Source organism: Trachymyrmex septentrionalis, unplaced genomic scaffold (genome assembly GCF_001594115.1).
Source record: "Trachymyrmex septentrionalis isolate Tsep2-gDNA-1 unplaced genomic scaffold, Tsep1.0 scaffold31, whole genome shotgun sequence".
NCBI classification, from domain to species: domain Eukaryota; kingdom Metazoa; phylum Arthropoda; class Insecta; order Hymenoptera; family Formicidae; genus Trachymyrmex; species Trachymyrmex septentrionalis.
Genome location: NW_017305474.1, coordinates 1370520 through 1388029, shown reverse-complemented (window position 1 = coordinate 1388029; position 17510 = coordinate 1370520). Strand labels below are relative to the sequence as shown.

General features: G+C 36.1%; 1 protein-coding gene across 3 annotated transcripts in view; it reads left to right on the top strand.

The window, feature by feature from the left end:
- Positions 1–2909: 2909 nt before the first annotated feature.
- The window catches only part of LOC108749694 (tyrosine-protein phosphatase 99A), a 214377-nt gene continuing 199776 nt past the window's right edge, over positions 2910–17510 (top strand). For all 3 annotated transcript variants that reach the window (XM_018488575.1, XM_018488576.1, XM_018488574.1), the window contains exon 1: positions 2910–3186. In XM_018488575.1, the coding sequence (XP_018344077.1) occupies positions 2973–3186 (214 nt within the window). In that variant the 5' untranslated portion in view covers positions 2910–2972. The remainder of the gene's footprint in view (positions 3187–17510) is intronic.

Genomic DNA, 17510 nt, shown 5'->3' with positions numbered 1-17510 from the left:
TTGCCTTCCATTCTTGTATTCACTGGTGCGGTTATCGAAACGATCGACGTCATTAACAGTTGGATTACTTTCCCGCTGTATGCTTTCCGTCGCGTTTATTTCGACCTGCATTTTCGTTAATTTTCTCCACGCGTGCTTTTTTATTTATAGAAGCGCATTCCGTCGAGAACTAATCGAGAGCTAACAGGACTCCCAACATACTTCTTACGGTTCCATGGATTGGTAATGTAAAGTAATGACGTTAAGCGGGAGGGCGAGTAGTCCAAGTTTTTAGAGGTATATAGAAAGCTTTGAGAAGCGACGTATGCTTTAAAATTCCGTCGAGATATCTTCCGACATGAAACGTTTCCCAGTTGACTCATTTCGTGAGTAACTTTGATGTTGCGTTTGAAGAAATTTAGTTTTAAAACTAGATCGATATCCTATGTACATTTATATATGTCGGGCAGCCATCTGCATTCATAATCTTAGAAGAAAAAATAGATTATATATATATAAAATATATTTTTATTGTATTTGCGAAATTTTGTAGATGATGAAAATTCAAGATAAATATGTTGAATGCTTCAAAAAAATATCAGACGACTTGATTCTATAATCAATAAGCAGCCACGTTATTTAATTCAAGCACCCTATTTCGAGCTATCGAAATGAGTTATGATGGCTTTATTGATTAATGAACTACTAAAGTGTGCGAGTCTTTGGCACATTTTATTAGAGCGCTTTATTGATTATGAATATCATTATCATAAAAAAAAAACTCATTTATTTTGCCGTAAACGTATATGAAAAATACATCAGTCTCCCTTTAATATTAATATAAAATAGCCAGATTTAAATTATTTTGGCCAATCAGGCTATCAATCAAATAAAATTGTTCTACTTGAAAGATAAAGGAATTCATAGAATTAAAAGTAAAGAAAAGAGGGAGGCAGAGGCATTTAAATAAATATTCTGCTGTAAAAATAATCAGTGTTAACTTTGAGAGAAGAGAACTAGAATATATTTCGCACATAAATTTTGAAAAGAAATAAAAAAAAAAAGAAGAACGAGTGAAATTTAAGCAGGAATGAAAGAAAATTTATCGCGGGAATTTTCGAGGAGCGAAGAAATATTATTTTGCGATAAATTTGTTATCGCGTTTGCAAAGGTAGACGAACGGGACAGTTACTCGTCCAACGACGTAGCTCAAAGGGCGAGCCGTGATTTATGCCAATCGTAAGAGAAAGAGACGGGGGGATGCGCTAAAGGAACATGCTTGGCAAGGTTCGAACTTGCACTTTATGCACGTATGAATACGTACGCGTGATCTGAATACCGTTTTGTTGCAAAATCCACGTAGTGAAAGCTTTGCTAGGGCTTTCCAGAGATTGCGGAGGGAATCCCTTCGTGAATTACCTCGATGACCTGCCGCATCGTGATGTCCGGCGCGGTTTCGCCACGTACGATCGACGGTTCGCCCCGCGATACAGCGGATACATATTCATATCGCGATATATACGTATCTGTAATGCTTTTACGAAATCGCGCGCGAACTCTTGGTGTGTCATTCGTTCGTGCATGGATTTTCATAGATTTTTTTAAACGACGGTGTTTTGCGCTCGGAGAGAATAAAATAGCAACGCGTGTATGGAGAGCATACGTTCCAGAATGTGTATTGAAGGTATTCCTGTTGGAGAAAAAAATTGAACTCGTTAGAAAGAAAATTGGATGCCTGGGTATTCAGAAATTCCGCGATGCAATATGGCGTAACCGTGGAGCTTATTCGCGCAAGCCAGGGCGTCGTATATTTTGCGTTGCAAATTACGATCCGGCGCGGCCGCGTGAAATTTTAAAAGTCGATCGGAAGCTATCTCGCCACGGCGTTGGCCATACTCGCGCGTACATTAATTCTCTCAAGTATATTCCAAGCGTTTACCGCGAGGGAACTGGAATAGTTCTCCGTTGTGCGCAAGATCACTCGTTCCTGTCGCGTGGTTAAAAAATATTTAAATTTTCCTTGAAGAGAGAGAGAGAGAGAGAGAGAGAAAATGCGGATCCAAAAAAAATCGACAGCGCACGCCCTACGGCGTTCAGAAGAGAATGTGCTACATTGCAAAGTGCTACATAAAAAAATTAACGTTATAGGTCAAAAGATCACGTTTGGTATAAATATTCTAGTCAAATCTTGGGATCCTATGGATTATGTACCTGATTTGGGCCAAAACATGTTTGATCATTTTAACTTGGGCACAAATTATAATATTTCGAGGACAATGCATTTTCGAAAAACTGTTTCAAATAAAAAAATTGAAGAGGACCATCAGATGAGTTAATTAGATTTTGGATCCAGGAACTTATTGGTCAAAATCTAGCTTATCTTTTGATGGTCCTCTTTAAATCTTATAATTTTTACTTGAAACTTTTTTTAAATGCATTATTTTTTAAGTATTTTGTCTTTAACAAGTTAAAATAGCCAAAGCATTCCAGCCCAAGTGGGATATAAATCCGTAAAATTTCCCAAAATTTGACCATCTAGAATATCTATTTCAAACGTGATATTTCGGTTGGTAACGTTAGTTCTTTTTTTTATATCACTTCTGCAATATAACGTGTTCCCTTGTCAGAATTCTTTTATATCCGGTCTTACGAGGAAGCGTGATGCGCTGTTAAGTCGAAAAACGTCCAGTCATCCACGGATTTTATTCGTTCTGCGCTAAAATTGTCCTGACGTAGGTGAAACCCGAACCCGCAAGAATCCATCGCGGGGCCCGTTCACCCATTCGCTCCTCGATTCTCATTCCTGCCGCAGTCCCGAGATCACGTTTGTTTTTATCACAACGATAACGTTTGCTACGAATGTTACGACGAATGTAATGGAAGGATCTATGTTCGCAGATGCCATGAATTCGTTGGTGGAAGACGTCGTCGTGGAGGCGGGGAAGAACGTCACGCTGGGGTGTCCGGGAGTGACGGAGGATTCGCTGGTGTTGATGCTCGAGTGGCGGGCAAACGGGATGCGGCTGCTCGAGTATAAGAGCAGAAGCACGACCGTCGTACGGCGAACAGAACAGAACAGAATGTCTCTGTCGTTGAAAAATTATTCGTTGCAGCTGCATCCCGTCACCGCCGCCGACAGCGGTATGTACGAGTGTCTCGTGAACAACAGGAATACGCCGGAAGCCGTGATCAAGCTCATCGTCCGAGGTAAGTGGCGGAATGTTCTTAATTGCTTTTTCTCTTTCTCTCTTTCTTTTTTTTTTTTTTTTTCAAATGTATACTTTCCGCGGACAGGGAAACAAGCCCAGTCGGGTAAAATAGAGCGTTGACGTTCATTACTCTGATCTATTCAAGGCACTTTTAATTCGATCGAACTTGTAATGCATTAAATTAAGGGATGCATATGTATATCAAGTCCACAATGGGTCAATATGTTCTTTTTCTATTTTTTACATATTTCTGAACATATACGTAACCGCTCGATAAAATTTTTTATATTTATTGGAATTTGAAATAGAGTGAATGCAATGGTCTGTGGACTTATTGCGATTAATCTAAAAAATGAAAACTACAGATCAAATTTCCAGATTATTTCTAATAATCTGTATTTAAGCCTGTTATATTTTTAGGCTAAATATCATTAATGAATTAAAAACTCGTTCTGTAGCGTACTAAGCCATTTGATATTGCGCCAATCTGGACGGCTACGTTGTGCTTTTAGTTTCATTACTTGAAGATCTATCTTCGTTAAATTCCGCTTATTACTTATAGACTTTGAAAATATTATTAATTAACTTACAGCACATAAATCCGTTATGAAATCATTGGATAACGTCTCTGTCATCTTAAACGTAATCCGTTTTAAATATTTTAATACTTTTTGTAAAATATTCTAATAATTAAATTCTCTGCTTTTTATTATAAATACCATCTCATTCTTCGCAACTTTCACGATAATAGAATATAGTTGTCAATATATTTCCTATTGTGTCTAATCGAAATAAAAGTTCAAATGCGATTCTTCTGTTCTTAGCTGTGAGTTAAAAAAGAGAGGCAACTTACTTGCCTCTCTTATATATTGTCTTTATATATATATATATATATATATATATATATGGAAAGAATTTTCCAATACGATATGAGGATTTCTTGCAACTTGATAATATTATTTCCTCAGGTCGAAATAAAAGATATAAAATATTAAATCGACCGCCTACTATTATTTTGCATTAAAACAAAGTACTACTTTGACAATTCTTAAAGAATATTTAAGAAAATAAAGAAAGATTCGATCTGAATAAAGAAGTATAAAAATCTATCACAGATATTACATAAATATTTACATCAATATATATGATTTCTTTTGTAATGATGACCAAACATTTTGAAAATCGCCGTAGATCCACCTCCAGGGCCAAACTAAATTAAAATCTCTCTTATAGATTGTCGAATCTATAAGGGAATCTTTAAATCGCATATTAATTCTCCCGATGGTCTTTCAATTTAATTTAGTTTTAATTTCGGATAAATTAAAGTCTTAATTAAAGCGAAATATTTATCGTATTTTGCATAAACTTCGAGTTTATTTACTTAATAATTGAAACTCCGATATCTCTTACTCTCGGGATCATTTTTTATTCTGTTGACATTCTAAATTCAGAGGACAATCGAAATATGTATGACTCATTCATCGCGGTTACCGATCTGCGTTCAATGAACTAGTTTCACTGCTAAACTCGGTGAGTTTACACAAAGTTCGCCGTAAACTTTGAAAGGCAGACCGGTCCAGGCACAGCAACACCACCCTTCTTAACAATCCCGTCGCCGCTCGTCGTTCCTAATGCTTTATTTTAAAACCGAGTTGCAGCCGTCCCCCATCCCTACCAGCCTCTCGCGGAGTGTTTGCTTTAAGTATTTACGCCTGATTTGAATTCGTCACGTGCAACCCACCGCGTCAAAAGCAAACTTTTCGTAACATCCTATAGACGACGGCGGGCTGGAATCATGGGAGTGCGCGCGGCATAACTTCAGCGGCATAAGTTTGGCCGCCGAACTTCACCGCAAAAAAAAAGGAGAAATGAAACGGGTCCTATCGCGTTATGCCGCGGTGATTTGCATTCAATGCACGATCCCTTACTCAATTTGACTAAAAAGTTTGCCCGAGCCGCTAAAACAACGTGAAATTACGCCAACCGGGCCGGGCATTTGCGTAATAACTGGCGCGAAAAGTGAACTTTGCCCGACAATGTGGTTCGCAGGAATCAATGTACTGTACAGGATCGGAGATCGAGCGAATTTACATTTTTCACGTTGCGTGCTCGATATTAAGCGACGTATTCATATCGTATCTTACAAGGTGTATATATACGTATGTACATATATATTATGATGTATATGTACATTGTACTGTACGTGCCTCTACTCGAGACTCCGGGCACGTAACACTTCGGTGGTAACCAATATTCACGTTACGTCAACCATTAAAATGAACATTTTTCAAATCTTTGCAATAGGAGCGTACACGCACACGCCTCTCGAATGTTTTCCACTTGCGAGATCGATTCTCGTATTTCCCTCATTTCTGATTCTCCGTGTAAAAATGCGCTTTGAAAAATTTCTGAATTACGCACGCGAAAACCGGACAAATGGCCAAAAATAAATTTCGTATTAATTCGGCCACCGCCGATCCAACTCGTTTTTACAAAAGTTTCATATATTTCGCCACGTGAAATAATAAAACGGAAAAACTCTGGCACGTGTGAGGTAAGGATGTTTTAATACTTTACAAATTGTAATTACAAATTGCAGAAAAATTTCATAAATACTACGTGTCTGCGGTCAAGACCATTCACTGCGCAGTTAGCGAGAGTTATTTTCTCATTAAGTCGGCAGAGTTGCCGATTTGTTTTGATGAACGAGCATCGGTGAGAGAGGTGGGGCTACTCTACGTGTGCTACTCTTCGAAACGATATCGCAAGCGTACAAAGGGCCCAAAGGGAACGCCCGGAACGAGCTTCGAATTATCGTCTGTCGAAGCTTCACCGCGGGGGTAGCAGGAGGTGGTAGCAGGGATGATGTTGGTTGACTGCAGCTATGAATAAGCGCGAGTCGTTTAACAGCGTGACGTTTTTTCGGCTCGCGGCAAAACAGTTTCATTCATATGCATGATGGGATACGCGGTTCGGCATGAAAGAGAACGAGATGGCAAGAGCCGTGCGAGAGAGAAAGCGAGGAAGGAGAGAGGAAAAAAGACGGAGGGAGAAAGAGGAGAGAACCTTCGCGGAATCTCTCGGTAGCGGCTAACGAGTCACGATTATTCCTTCTACTTCGCTTAACGAGCAGATGCAGATGCGAAAACCTTCGCGTTACTCGCCGTTACCGGAGTAGTTCAGCATTGATCATTCATTGTTTTTACATTTGCGTTACAGCGACGAGTTATTTTTCAACGAGTATATCTAGGGCGCAATGAAAATATGTATACAGGTTTTCATAAAAAAACGGAGCGCCATTAATAAAATACAGACGGGCTGCGGAGACGCTCTCTCTTTCGAAAGTGCACGTAGGGCGTGAGAAGGTATTCTTATGCATCACGTGTAGATGACGAGACGAACTGAATCGAGGAAAGGTAGTAGCTTGACTAGCTGATCCGGGAATCGAGTTCGAAATGGATAGAGGAAATGCGCTCTTGATGGAACAAATAAAATTGTCCTCCCTCGGGATTACCGTGCATGTATTCGCATCTGTGTTGTCAGTATCCGCGTGCTTCTCGAAGATTCTCCTCTCTACGCTTCCCCGGTTTTTTTCTCTTTCCCACATTCGTTCCGTTTCTCCTCGGTTGACTTTGGTACAAGCGAATCATCGACCTTGGTCGCGATCCAAAAGGAAGTAAAAACGCCGATAGTTATTCCTCCGGACAATAAGCCGCGAACGCTGTTTTTCACTCGGACGTTTCATTTAAGACAAGAACAACGATAGGAGAGAACGGCGAGTGCTCGGCAAATGGCCTCGTTCGATTTTATTTCATGTTGGAACGAAGAGATCTCTTCACTGCCAACAGCCAGTGTAGCCAGTAGAACAATCGATTCCATTAGAATGTACATCCAATATTGTAAAACCTGTAAAACGTAGGTACTAATGTCCTCGCGAGCAGATGCATGCGCGACCGATCCTTAACTACGTTAGAAAATGTGTTTCGTCGTAATGGAGATCGATTTTCTATAGAGCGGCATCGCGACGATTTTCTTTTGGATTATATTTTTTTTCGTTTTAAAGAAAATAAAGGACAAACCTAAAAATTTTCAGATTTTATTTCGAAATATTTCTACAGTAGTTTGTGAGATTTGTCAGAGATTTGCGCATTAATTTCTGAAATTTCTTGCGCAGTATAATTCTCAAATAAAGCACAAGTCGTCATAACTATTCGTAACATTAAAATCATGTTAATATAGCTGCAAATTTGATTACCGAAAGTCACTTTTCGATTAATCATGACTAATTTTGATGTCGTTTTGATTGGTTATTCTGTTTGAGCTAATATTGCCCTTGCGTAAAATTAAGTTTGTCGATAATTTCCGTAAAAATTCGCTCATTAGTACATTAAACATTGGAATGCTAATTAGAGAGGGATCTCTCGTGATATTAAAATAAAATAAAGAACAAAATTGAGTTTTGAGAAAAAAATAAAGAAGTCTAAAAGACAACTGCTTGAGATAAAAGACGGTCCTTTAAAGGACGTCACGATAGGGCGTCGACTCTTGAATCGTAAATTCGCGAGAACTTGCGAGATTCTTTTTTTAAGATACGAAAGCCCAATGCCACGTTTATCTATTGGCACGTCAAAAATTTCGATTTGGAAAAATTCGCCTTGAAAATATTTTATTGCGCGATTCCGCGCTATCCCGGATTTTTTTTTTCCGCGTGTCATCACGCGTTTCTCGTATTTCGCGAATTCACACGGTAGCCCAAAAATCCGCGATATGTACATAGAGAATATCGCAGCTTTTTTCCGCGACGTGGCGGATATCCCGGGCTTTGCAGTTCGTAATACGATTTGTAATACGTACAGCAGATAGGAGTACGGCCTCGTGATAAATCCCTAATAAAATATTTCGAAGGTATCGTATGTACTTTCTCAGATTAAGGGCTGTTGGCTTTGTTTCGCGCCAGGAATAAGGTGATCAAAATCTGCGGTAGGTAGGTCGAGATTTATTTTACATAGCGAGTACACCGATCGCTTAAGTGAACTTCTGCGAAACACTCTTATTGGTACGATGAAGTGAGAGTTTCTCTCTCGGACTTCTCCAAGGGAAAGAACGTACTACCGCTGTTCGCTAACCGACGAGGTAGAATTGCCGGTGCAATTCGAAAAGTTCGAAGCGATTCGCCGAAGAGTCTTGCCGTAACGCTTTCAGATTAGCATACTATTCGTTACTTGGCTATCCTGCGAGTGATCGAATGTTTTGAACAAATATTTTTCCTTTCTCTGAATAGTAACTCCAGACGGGATAGATGATTTAATCACAACGTAGTAATCCGCACATAGTAATTAATCTCTTCGTCCAATTATTTTTATCCAGCACGCTACGATATTAATAATATAGAAAAAAAAAAGAACGTCAAGTATTTGCAGGGTCATTTTTATCTTTTCCGTATGCACAAACAGTTACGTTAGTTACAATTTTTTTTTGTCCTGTTTGTACAATTTCGTGCAAACAGTTTTCATTTTCGCTGTTATTACGCTTGACGTGTAATAAAATACAGTCTAGAAGATTAAATTAATAATAAAAATAAAATTACAATAGTGAGTCCATAAATCTGGGCGAACAAAAACATATTGTGTAGTTATATTAAGCCAATTATTTTACAGCCGTTATGTACATAACGGGGCACGTCGTGCGTAGGGATTCTATGCGTAATATCAGCTTTTATTGCGGATTTAATCGATGAAAATAGAACGAGATTATTTACGTGATTGTATTTAGCTTGCTCTATGACGTTATGGCTGACCGGTTGATTTTACGAGATAAATGACTAGTCGCGCGTCGAGCCTTGAATAAAGGCAACGATTTAACGCGCGAGCACGGTGCGCACCACGATATAAATGTGCTCCACCGACTGGAAACTACTCCGGTTTCGAAGATAATGAAGCGTGCGTTGAAAAATGCCAGCTTTTCTAAGCCAAAGCGCACAGCTTACTTCGACAAATCTTTCGCACAAATTGCCCGCGTTGAGCTTTAATACATTTTATCACTTCCCCCTTGAAACGTCACCAACTTTCGAGATTTTTATTTCCTTGACACCATTTCTCTGATTCAAATGCATATATATATAGTATATGTCGATGATGCATAGCACAATATTATTTCAACAGAAATAATTAATAAAAGTAAAAGAATTACACGAGTTTTGCGAAATTTAGCTATATACAGATCTGAAAATAATTTTGTTTAATTATCAAAATAATGATGTAAAAAATGCTTAAAATAGTTGTTAGAATGTCAAAACTTTTTGATTCCTACGTAATTATTTTGATGATCTAACATTATTTTTAGATTTGTATCTGACTAAATTTTTGGATATTTTAGTAAATCGTTCTTTCCAAGTAATTTCTGTAATTTTAAAAGTCATTGATTTCTCGATAGCGGATAAATTGTAGAAAAAATATCCGATTATGTATAGTGTTAATTTTAAACAAATTTCTTAAGTTAAAATTCAATTTTTGACTTTAATCTTCATCTGCAACACTGCAACTGACTTCTTAAATATTTAAATATAATACAGTCAGTAGTTGTAGACGAAGATTCATCAGACATGATAGCTTCAAAAATTTAATACTTTTCAAGTTATCGCGACCTTCGCCGCTATTTAATATAGTCTTTACGACGTTGCAGAATTCTTCTTTCAATGTTTATAGAAAATAATTTTATTCCTGCAAATAACGAACTTTCGCTTTAATCGAGTTCTGGAATAAGATCCGTGAGATCGACGACGCAACGCTATGAATTACGTATCTCGCGACACAGTTAATTAAGCGGTATTTAATTTGTAACAAGTCCATGAGGAAAACACTCCCACGTATACTATGATAGTATCAACACACATATATATCTCTAATTAAATGGATTATTTTTCAGAATAGTATCAAGTATTTTCAAAAATTCATTGAATATTGGAAATAAATGGTATTATAAATAATAATTTATTGGGAGCAGAGAGAACAGAGAAAATAATAAATATAAACGCTAAAATAGATAAACTATAAAAAACGCATCGCTTGATTATGCATCTGCTTTGTAATTTCATTAACTTTTTATCGCATTAATTTTTAAATGAAGTTAAAGTACTCTAACTAATTAAAATTGAATAGAATATTCAACTCACTTATATTTAATATGCAATAAACAATTGTTATAGATTGCGATTCTCTTTTATAGAAGCATTAATGAATCGGGCAACGCCCAACTGTCGTTATTACTTGAAAGCGAGCGGGCAGAGGGGATAACTCGAGTAAACTCGAACATTAGACGGCGTTCTTACTTAGCTAAGAATCGGGAGTAAACTGCTCTTTCATAAATTAATTTCCATTCGTTGTCGACTAACGAAAACTTACGGCCAACTACGAGCGAAGCCGCGTCTAAAACCGCAGCTGCCGCGATGCGCGTCTTAATCGCTTTATTCAGCATTATTATTGAAATGATATTCGGCTCACGGCTTGTTCGTTTTTTTTTTTTCTGTAAATATTTAAAAGTTCGTTAATAGTCGAAGAAGTTGTCAACGGAGCTACGAAAAAATGGGAAAAAATAAGCGGACTGTTGCATAAATTTCCCGAAAGAAACTTTTTACGAAAAATTTAATAATTTCCAAGATAAATCAAGTAGATACGCATTATAAAGTCACGGACTTTCTTAGATTTATAATAGAGGGATTAGTCGTTTAATGTCGCACTTTTATAAAGACTTTCATCATTAGTTTCGTTTAGTAAAAGAGAAACTGGTAGGAATAAAACATGTGCTGTCTTTCTCTTACCGGAGACTACTCGCCACAGCGGCGAATCATCGGAGTGAACAACAGCGCGAATTGGACCATGAAAATTTCGACCGAAATCCAGAGGACAGAAGATCAGGAGAGAGAGGAATATTCACCGAAAATTTCAATCCGAGTCAAATGCGCAGCTGCATTTATACGTTTCGTTGTGAGAGTCAAAGCGCGCGAGTGTCCGTGTGGTTGTCGATACCGAAAGGAACTTTGTAGTCTCGGCATAGTTGAAATACTTGCGTGTACCACGTACATGTGAAAAGCAGAGATAAAGTGAGGAAAAGAGAGATAAAGACCTAGATTTTCGTAATATATCTCGAATACGTAGTGGAGTATTTCATTGATGACAGCGTATCAATATTGAATCGATAAGTAATGTCGCTTGATACGTTTGAAGGCTTCGAATTGCCACACGAATAGGAATGGAGTCCCTATAAAATTCTGATAAGTTTCTCTTAATCTTGATGTCCTTCCTATTAATATTTTCCATACATTCGTCTGCGAATTGCATCAAATGCATTATCTATAATTTCTCTATGTATCTCTACTATTTAAATTATTACGGATCTAGATGTATATTAAAAGATCGTTTAATCTTCGGGGGGGTGGATAATCAAGAAATTCTAGAATGCATATTTCACATCAGTTTATATTAAACAATTATTGCTGACGAAAATGTTAGACTCTTTGTATTAACAAATTGTCGCCGTAGAAATAAATCGACAATAGAAAAAGTCGTCACCGGCGTATCGACGTGGTTGATACCGTCTACTGTCGTCACTTAGAAGGAATTAATTGTATCGGGTAGAAATCACCGGGTGCACGCGGATCGAATGTCGAAGGTGGCTTCGCGGTATCGACGCCAAAGCCTCTGTCGAAGTTAGTCCGAAAGCCGCGGAGGATTCAGACAGGCTTCAGGGAGACGAAACGGACGATAGTGGTCGCACGTTACCCTTGCCGTAGAAGTGAATAATGCAGCGCATCACGTCGGCGAAACCGGTGCTGCGCCACGTCGTTGCAAATCTCATCCGCCGAGGGCGATCTTACCGGATCTGTTCGTCCCGTTTCGATGCTCTGACGTCTACGTCCGATTTTCCGCACTATCGGCGACAGTATCTTTCCATTTTGCGATCGTTCATGTTTATCGATATTTCATTATGCCGTTCTCGGAAAGTATAATATATATTCGCGAGGCGTCAGGCAACGTTACGATTCGATTTCAATATACACATTGTGAATGCACCGTGAATTCGAGAAGCGATATTGCGGAACGAGAATAAGAAGGCATTTTGATACTGCTATGATAAAGTCTATATTTTTCAAAAAGAGAAGGTAAACGGATCTTCCTTTTTTTTTTTCATCCTATTAAAATGAAGAAAGCAGAAATTTCTGCGGTATTAGAATTTAGCGGGCAATATACGCGTATATGGCGCTATTCGGGCAGCTTAGCCTTTAAAAAGGCTGAGAGGCACGAAGAGGCTCTTAAGCTCAATATGATGTAAGAAAGTAAGGCGTTGAACTCTTGCACGTAAGTGTCAGGGTGGCCGATAATTGTCCGGTTCAGAAGCCATAGTCACGTAGACGAGATGACAACGCATCACGACGCGTCGTCACCTCATTAACTGTGAGGAATATCTCCCTAGTGGCAACTGTGATATCGATTTAATTCGGCGATGTTAATCCTAGAACACGTATCTTTCAAAAAATTCCGAAAACGCACTATAGATCCAGAAAATCTACTTTAATAAACTGTAACTTCGGTTCAGATTTATAGCGTTTTTCACTGACAGAGAACTAGTGCGCACTCAGTGCACATTAAAGCTATTGTACACCTTTACCCGCAACTTAATCTGATTGTAAAAGTGAGATATTTCAATTAATAAAATACCCAATGTATATTTTATCAAATACCATACCGATAAAATGTATTGAGAATTTCGTGGTTTAATTCGTTTCTGCATTTTTATTAAACGTAGATCTTTACATCGACATTGTACATTGGGTACAACGGCTTTAAAGTGTACTGAGTGCGCACCAACTCTCTGCCAGTGAAAAATGCTATTAGACTCTTCTCTTTTATTTTGAAGCTCTGAAATTTAAGAATATACCTGCTATAAGTTATAATATCAAAAGTTTTATATTATGTTATAAAATAAAACTTTCCCTTTCCTTTTCTCCGTGTAGTATGCGAAATTTCGATTGGATCCGGGAAATCCACTGTTCTAGAGTTAATCAACGCCTATTTTTCTTTTTTACATTCGTTATAAAAATCATATGATTAATTACCAAAACGATGAGTGCCCTTAGCATTTTTTGCACTCGTATGTTATTAATGTTATTTTATACATATTGTACAAAATTTTAATGGAATTATATATTTCAAGGAATTACATAGTGAAATTGGTTAAAGTTATGTTATTATTTCAATATTAAACACGAAATCTAAAATCCATTATCATTATTAATATCGATAATTTTTAACATACAATAACAGTATATTCTCATCAGCCGACCCGCTAACTGTTGCGTGAATTCAAATCACAACATGCGATTATCAACTATAAAATCGTCAGCATTGTCACACGTTGCGAGATAACGTAAAATTAATCAAGACCGTCCCGGTAATCCCCGTGTTCGTGGGAGATCACAGAGGAAAAAAAGGAAACTCGGCCCTGCCCATGTTAGGACGGCTGTAAATAATCGTTGGTGTCAGAGTATACTATAGTTTATAGCTAATTTAACCACATTTCTCTCTTAGCGTGTACGTACATGCGCTTAGGCTAATGAGTTCGTAACGAGAAAAGCGACGTTGCGCTGGTTCCTCCAACAGCTCCTCGCTCGGCTTCTTTATTTCGCGTTCCGTGTTTCTCGCGCGAATCAGTAACCACTGATCGCGGAATCGTGGTGTTAACTGCACGCAAAAACACATTCTGCCAATGTCTGAACTCCGTCGGTCGATTCGGGAACTTTGCGAGACAACTCTAACGATGCCTGAGCTCATTGTGGACGGAAAACATGAACCGACGCATCCCATTGTCGATTCGGAACATTAAAGGGAAAATCTCCTTTTGTATACGTTTCTAGACAAAGAAATGCTCATATTGCACACTGCATTGTTTTATCGTTACGATATTCATGCAGAATCAAGATAAAAATTACGAAGTCTGCTGGCTTTTATTTTTTATTTTTGTCGAATTTTTTTAAATACACAAAGTTTAGATTTTCTCAAGTTATTCGCTGGACGATATGCATTAATTACAACGTACAACCGCGAATTTAGAGAAATCCTCATAAATAATATGCTACCAACATACTTCTGCAGCAAAAGTTACGCGTTCCGGGAATACAAGGTATTCCACGACCGCCGTATGATACTTTAATAGCATATTCGGAAGATTAATTAGAGCCGAAATTCTAATATGAAAATGTTAGAGATCGTAATATCTTTTGATTTATAAGCGATTAATATCGTCGCCCGATGGTCTCACTTCGTGAGGAACAAAATTATATATGTAATAATGATTTATAATTGTAATGATTTCAATAGCTCCTGAAGAAAATGTGAGAATCGATCATCACGTTTTCCGCGGTTTAATTGCATTCCATTATAGCAATCGTGATTTTCCATAGATTATAAAAATTACAAATTTCTTTTTAAATTACATTTTTATTCCCCTGAGAACGTAAAAATTTCGAAATTAATGTCATTAACATCAACAACAAATATACATTATATGAATAATTGCTCAATAAACGAATTTTATTATCCAAGCGTTTTATTAGCCTTAATTTAATTTGAGATTCATCGAAATTGATGCAATGTTTACACCTCAGTACACACAATGATTTTTCAGTTATTTACTAACACACGGTGGGCCATTCGTGTCCTGGATTAATTTTCATCATTTTAAAAAATATATAAAAATTAAATAATTCTTATATATATTTTACGAGTAACATCTTTAGAAAACATTTGTAAGATCGTGTATTTTTAAGAAAATTATATATAAATATTATAACTAATCGCGATGCTCCTCACAGATAAATATATACTATACACGAATAATAATTACTTTATTTAAATATTTCATACGTTTGCAAATCCATAAGTTTGTGACAAGCGTCACATTTATTCTAAATATATTCTGAATCCTAGCAAATTTAATATTTTTCAATCAAAATTATTAAATTAAAACAAATTCGACTGCTTTTATTATAAAAGCTTGTTTTTTTGATCAATTTTATAATATTCTTCGAAAGAAAATAAATTCTTGTTTTGAGTACATATTGATGAATTTTTTAAAAATTTGTAGTAAGTATAACTTAAGATTATTATAAAGAAAATATACTTTGTCAAAAACTTTTACATAACCCTAACACGTCGTCACATTATTCTGCGAGAGCTATCGTTCCTTACATCTCTCAGCGTCTTTCTGTACTCTGTTACAAGTGGCGTTATCAGATTAGCATTATTCGTATCATTAACTCTGGTGGTTTTTTTTTTTTCGTAGCGCGTCGCGTATTTCATGATGGATGTGAATTTGCCTGGTGTATCTTTTTTGTGGTGTCACTCAAACGGGTTAACAACGACATGAAACGAGATGCTATTTTACCACCGTATTACCGCTCGACACGCGATCGCGACACATAACACGAATCGTCAAATGTAGCTGTTCTTTAAGATTATTGAAATTATCAGACCACACTGTTGATTTCTACTTGTTTTTCTACGATTTTCGTGAGCATATCGAAGTGATAGCTTTATCTGTTTCGAAGCAAATATTTGTGCATATTTACATGGAATGTCGCGCGTATAAAATATTAAATCCTTTGCTAATAACTTGCGATTTAAAGACAGTCGATTATTTAATTTTGATAAATTTAATTCTGTAAAGAATAAATAAAATACAATCCAATTTCTGTGATAGTAAAATCTCATTGTTAAAATTTTTACAAGTATACAACATTTTTTTTTAGATTTTTATGTAATCCGGAACAATAGGTATACAAATCTGAGTTCAAAGGCTCAATTGCGGATAAAGCGAAAATTTCACATGGTCGATGAAGGATTAACTGTTAGTACATTCGATGGGATCACTCGTGTCCTGCGCATTTCTTTTCTTTGAAATATTTATAAGTGCATCAAGAAATTAGTTATAACATTATGCAATTTTATATTAATTTATATACAATTGTTTTTACATTCAAGATAATAATTTTTTTTTTAGTAAAAAAAAATATCTTTTATTAAAACACAATCTTACAAATGCTTTTTATAAATGTATATGTAAGAATCAATTTTAATATTGTTTCGTAAAAATAATGCAAATCAATTCGGGACACGAACGACCCATCACGTGTAGTGGAAGAACCGGAAAATCATCATTCAGGATTAAAAATCGCGTACAAATTAAATATCGAAAGTGCCATCGTATCGCGTATTCGTAATCTAATAATTCACGCGATATTAATTGTGTTTTCGCGAGTGTTGTGCAATGTGCGACGGGAATTTGCTCGGACAATTTGGGAGAAAGAGGAAGTATCGAGCAGACAGCGAAGCAACTATAAGGTAATTTAGTTACTACTTGATTTAGTTATATAAAAAATACATTTTTATCTTACGAACTCTTTGTAAAAACTTATAAAGATTTTTTTCTCGAAAATTGTTACTTTTCTCAAAAATAATTTCTTTCTTACTTTTCTAAAATATTAAATGTTAATCGTTTTAAGCGCTGCTACAATTGCATATGTATTTTATAGATCAACGTAACAGCGCAATCTATAACTCCGCTGCTGCACATCGTATTGATGAATGTAACACCAATATCTCTTATTTTTAATTGAGATAATGGATCTATGAAAATTATATCGGATATATATAGATGTACAGTATATGAAGTTGAGAAACGTCATCAGAGATAAATGTATTCTCTCTTATAGATCCGTTGCGTTAAAATCGATAAGCTAAAACAGATTAAAATCAGCATTTGATTTTAAACCGGACTAATTCTAGAGTCAATTTATAAAACGTTAATTCATTCATAAAGCTCAGAAAAGAATTCATTATATCAACCCGTCAATTATTGACACTTCAATGTCTAATCAAACGATAAAATATCAAATTATCAGAAAAATTTAAAAGAGTATTTTGCAGATATAAATAATAAAAGTTAAATATATTTAGAAAATGTAATGAAAACATCACAATGATATGTTGTTAATTATATTATTTCAATAATACTTTCTGATATAAAAATGGAATTATAATGCAAAAATTATAACATATAAGTTATGATTTCATACTTAAATAATTAATGAAAAATAAAAAATCCAAAGTAAACTAAAATTATAATTAACTATAATAATGACATATTTTGTAAAATGTAAAACTTTTATTTATGTTCCAATTTGTGGTGTTGTCTAGTCTCATAAACAATCATAAATTTATTTGTTATTGTTAGTGTAAGTATTATATGCATTTAATCAAATAAATTAAT